Source organism: Podarcis raffonei, chromosome 12 (assembly GCF_027172205.1).
Source record: "Podarcis raffonei isolate rPodRaf1 chromosome 12, rPodRaf1.pri, whole genome shotgun sequence".
Taxonomy (NCBI): Eukaryota; Metazoa; Chordata; class Lepidosauria; order Squamata; family Lacertidae; genus Podarcis; species Podarcis raffonei.
Window position 1 is genome coordinate 22,196,172 of NC_070613.1, and position 4,845 is coordinate 22,201,016.

The following is a 4,845-nucleotide window of genomic DNA, read 5'->3' on the forward strand; positions in this document are numbered from 1 at the left end:
TCTAGCTTCTCCCCCTCCCTCTTCCATCTACCCCTTCCCATGGCACCTTAATGACCATAAGTAAAGCATGATCTTGCTTCCAAACCTTTTGGGAAGCAAGCTTAGTGGCAAGGGAAACATTCTTCACAGAGAGGAAAGGGCTTTCTTATCCTCTTGGGCAGCCCAGCCACTAATCCCAATTTTGAAAGGGCACACATTTTTACTCCACCCCACCCTGATTTGCAAATGTTACTCACTGACATAAATCCAAATGTAAATCCAAGCAAAACTATACATTTATTCCAGAATAGCTAAGAATATTCCTATTATACAAATACAGTATAAATTCAAGTCACACAATAAAAAAGTACAAACTCCATTACTGAATAAATATATCTAGCTATTTCATTTTAATTGGAAATTAAAGAGGGTAGCTTTTACCTTGAAAACCTTGAATGTTTGACCCAGCAAACCATACATACAAACTTAGTATAAATACATTTTTACATAATACCAGAGTAAACCCATTATTAATGATTAGAAAACGTCTAAAGAACAGAATGTGATAAAATAAGCCTGCTGGTGCACTGTCAGAAGGCAGGCAGCAAGCATGTAAATTCATTAAAAGAACAAGACCACAAATCAAGGCCATTCTTATGGAGTGATTTAACCATGTCTTAACTTTCTAAACCAGATAATACTAAAAAGAAAAAAGATGGCACTAACCAGGCAATAAAATGAAAAGCCAGCTTATACTAGTCAACAACTGAACACAGAAGAGTCACAATTGCTCTCTGTATCATTCTTGAAAAAGCCATGTTCCAATTGTCTGAAGAAATCCTGCTCTGCAGAGTGGTCAATTCACTTTAAAACTTGTGACTTAAAAGTTAACTGCATGTTGTTGTTGTTGCTGTTGTTGTTTTAAGCAGCCGAATGTTCTTTGCTTTCATTTAATGAGGAAGAGTGGAAAGTCAGTGAACTAACACCCCCCCCTTTGTTAGAATGTGTGTAGGTTTCAAAATGCAGCATAAAACTACTGTTAAACCATAAGCCGTATTAGCACAGAAACCCTAACAAACCTCTTACTAACTTATTTTTGGCGGTAAGTCAGAGGTAACAGGTTAAAAAATGTTGTGCAAAAAGGAAAAATAACCAACCCTTATAGAAAATAAAGAGTGTACTGGAAATAGAACAAACATATACAAAAGAACAGAATGGTAAATAACCAGGATCTGAAGGTATATACACAAAGCACTCATTGCAAATCTCAGTCTAGGTTTGTTCCCCTTCACGTTCTTGCTCAGCTTAGGGCACGAATGCTGGATGGAGAACGATAAGGCACCAGGACAGCAGGTAACTGATGCTGTGCCCATCTCAGGAGCAGGCATTCTGTTCAATGTACATCTTCGACAGAGATACGGCCATGGATTTGGCCAGCTCCTCGTCCCTCCTGCGCTGCACCTGAGTCTGCCGGCACCATTCCTCATACTCCGGATTGGGGCACTGGCGATCGAGCACAGCGTCGTAATGCCCGTTGCTAAGCCAGCTCAGCCAGATGCTGCGCCGGCTGGGGTCCTCGGGCCCCAGGTAGTGGGCCATGGTGGAGACGGTGGGGCTCTCGGGCCGACCGCCGGTGGTGAGGTGGATGTTGACATTCAGCATCTGTCCCATGGCCAGCAGCTCCGGGTAGCCGGCCCAGGCGCCGTCCTGGGCGGCGTTGATGAGGAACTCGCCCACATCGCCCTCGATGATGGGGCTGAAGTGGTCCAGGTGGTCGGCGATGTAGTGCACCGTCTGCTCTCGGAGCTCGCCGTGCAGCCGCTGGTCCCCGTTGACGGCCTTGCAGACGGCGCGGTACAAGCAGTTGCCGTCGGGGATGATGTGGAAGCGGAAGCGGTCCTTGTGCCGAAGGTACTTGTCCTGCTTCTCCACCTCGGCCAGGTAAAGCGCCAGCTTCTCGCAGCGCTCCGTCGGGCGCACCTGGTAGGAGCTCTCCTCCTCGGCGGCGGCCTCCAGCTCGGCCTCCCGCCGGCAACCGCCATGCTCCAAGACCCCGGCGGCGGGCGCCTGGCAGGCGGGACGGGCCTCAACGGCGACGCCCGGGTAGGCGCTGGCGGCAGCAGCAGCAGCAGCCGCCGCCTGCATGGCCTGGCAATGCTCGCTGAAGCGGAGGCCGTGGTTGCTGGGCTCCTGCTGCAAGCCGGGCTGGGCGGCGGCGGCGGCAACGGCCGCGCTGGCATCGCCCCCGCCGCCGGTTTCCAGCAGCAGCCACTGGTGGGCGTGCGCCGCGGCCGCCGCCGGGCCCAGCTCGGCCGCCACGACGACGGGCTCCGGGCGCGGCACCAGCCGGATGGGCACGACCCTTTCCAACGGCCTGCGGCGGATCATCTGCGCGCCGGGACTGTAGCACTGCGGCGCCGGCTGGTGCTGCGCCGGCTTCCTCTGGCCGGGCCCCGCCGGGGGCAGCAGCTCCAGGCAAGAGAAGGCGGGCATGGCGGCGGCTGCTCCCGCTCCGACGACGGCGCTCGAAGTCACTCCTCCTCCGCCTCCTCCAACCGAGTCGCTCTCGACTCCCACCGGACCTTGTCCCGAGGGCTCCGGCGAAGGCGAGACTTTGAAGACGACGCCCGTCGGCCCGCTCGCTGCGCTGCTCGCCGCTGCTGTGGCTGCGGCCGTCGGGTAGTGAGTGACGATGGTGCTGTAGAGCTGCATCCTCGGCCCTTTATAGGCGGCGGCGGCCGTAACAGCAGCCCGGGGAAGGCCGCAGGGAGCGACCACGGGGCCCGCCGCCGCCGCCGCCCCTCCTCCTCCTCGCAGGAAGCCAGAAAGGATGAGGCGCCAGAGTAAAAATAAACACGGGCATCACCCTCCTGTCGTCACCGGCCTGCAACTGCCGCCCCTGTGCCCTTGCTCCTCACAGAGGCCGCGACGGAGCCCCAAGGCAGCCGCCCCCACTCCCTTCCCTCTCAGGCCGCGCCGGAGCGGGAATTCCTTCTGCGCCACAGCTCCGGGCGGGTTCCCTCCTCCTCCTCTCTCTCTCTCTCTCTCTCTCTCCTAGGCCCAAAGCCTCCTGGAAGGTACTGGAGGCCTTGTCGCTCACTCGCGGGGGGGGGAGGGGGGAGGAGGCCGGGCCTTGTTTACTTCCCTCCCTTCAGCACGTTGGAAGACACACGTCGTCAAGGCGCGAGGGAGGGGGCGTGGCTTGGCGCTGCGCTCTATGGCTCCGCCGCTGCGTCGCCGTGGGACGACAATTTGAAAAATGAAAATAAAGTCTTTTGCGCATGCGTGTCTGTATTACCCTCTGCTCGGGTCAGTCCGTCTGTCAGCTACGTTACCCCGTGGACGTGGTTAAGTGCGTACACCTAGCTGTACTCAAACGTTAGGAGTCTCATCGAGTAATAAAGACCGTTGGTGCAAGCGTGGCTTATATTTGAAATGCATAAGCATTTCACGTTTCATATTTTTTAAATACAGTAAGTGAATTAAATAGCATTGCCGCCTATTTAAGACAGTGGCTCTTAACTAACATTCAGTCAATGCATATTCAGTGCACATGGCTCATCCACACACAACTACAGTGCCCACCACCCTTAACAAAATACAACCCCCAGGATTCTTTGGTGGGAGCAATGTGCATGAAACGTCCTTTAAATGTATGGTTTTGGATTGTCCCTCAGTTTTATCATGGGATGGGTGCTCCTTATCCATGCATTTTTTTCACAGCATCTGCATGACGTTGGCATCAAAATGCCAGCTCGTATTCCCTGCCGGATTTATCATTTCTGTTATAAATAAGTTAAGCTAAAAAAGAAAACACCTGCTTTAATTACTTGTTTGCAATATTTGAACAACCCATTAATAATACAGTGGTACCTCGGGTTAAGTACTTAATTCGTTCCGGAGGTCGGTTCTTAACCTGAGACTGTTCTTAACTTGAAGCACCACTTTAGCTAATGGGGCCTTCCGCTGCCGCCATGCCACCGGAGCATGATTTCTGTTCTCATCCTGAAGCAAAGTTCTTAACCTGAAGCACTTTCTGGGTTAGTGGAGTCTGTAACCTGAAGCATATGTAACCCGAGGTACCACTGTATTAAGCATCTGTTTGGAAGCACCGTGAAATTACTTAAGAGCTCCACTGACTGAAATTTAATACAGCAATGAGCAAGCTTTTGAATTTGGGCATGATATCAAAGCCCCAAAGTCTTCAGATTGGTAGTAGTCATAGGTAAAATGAATCACTACACAAACTTGCTTCTAAGCCAGCAGTCACCAGTCTTTTTGGACCAGTGGGTATATCTCTAATTTTGAGAGGTCCTCTGGGTGCCAGTCACAAAATGGTGGCCATGGGGGAGGGCATAACATAACACATAATGAGACAGTACAGACATGGTGAAACTTTCCCCACAGTTGTATTTCCATACTACAGAAGACTTTACCTGCTGAATTTCTGCCTGCTGTTAAAGGCACAGGAACCTTCTTTTCCCACAATGCCAACCCTAACCTTTAGCTCATGGATAGGCAAACTAATGCCCGGGGGCTGGATCTGGCCCAATCGCCTTCTCAATCCAGCATGCGGACGGTCCGCGAATCAGCATGTTTTTACATGAGTAGAATGTGCCCTTTTATTTCAAATGCACCTCTGGGTTATTTGTGGGGCATAGGAATTCATTCATATATTTTTTTCAAAATATAGTCCGGCCCCCCACAAGGTCTGAGGGACAGTGGACCAGCCCCCTGCTGAAAGAGTTTGCTGACCCCTGCTGTAGCTCTTACACAACAGGAGGCATGCCCAAGCCTCAAGCCTCTTTGGCTTTTGCATGGAGGAGAGATTATGTAACAGCCAGCTCATACTTACTGTGGGAGAGA

The 4,845-nt window shown here is 51.9% G+C and overlaps 1 protein-coding gene across 1 annotated transcript; it reads right to left on the bottom strand.

Moving 5' to 3' along the window:
* Positions 1-253: 253 nt before the first annotated feature.
* On the bottom strand, positions 254-2,838 carry OTUD1 (OTU deubiquitinase 1). The gene has a single exon (XM_053359254.1). The coding sequence runs from the start codon at positions 2,689-2,691 to the stop codon at positions 1,354-1,356; it is 1,338 nt and encodes a 445-aa protein (XP_053215229.1). The 5' UTR covers positions 2,692-2,838; the 3' UTR covers positions 254-1,353.
* Between the last annotated feature and the right edge of the window lie 2,007 nt (positions 2,839-4,845).

Excerpts from the sequence above, each read along its gene's own strand:
- OTUD1 (XM_053359254.1), bottom strand. The coding sequence starts at position 2,691 with ATGCAGCTCTACAGCACCATCGTCACTCACTACCCGACGGCCGCAGCC.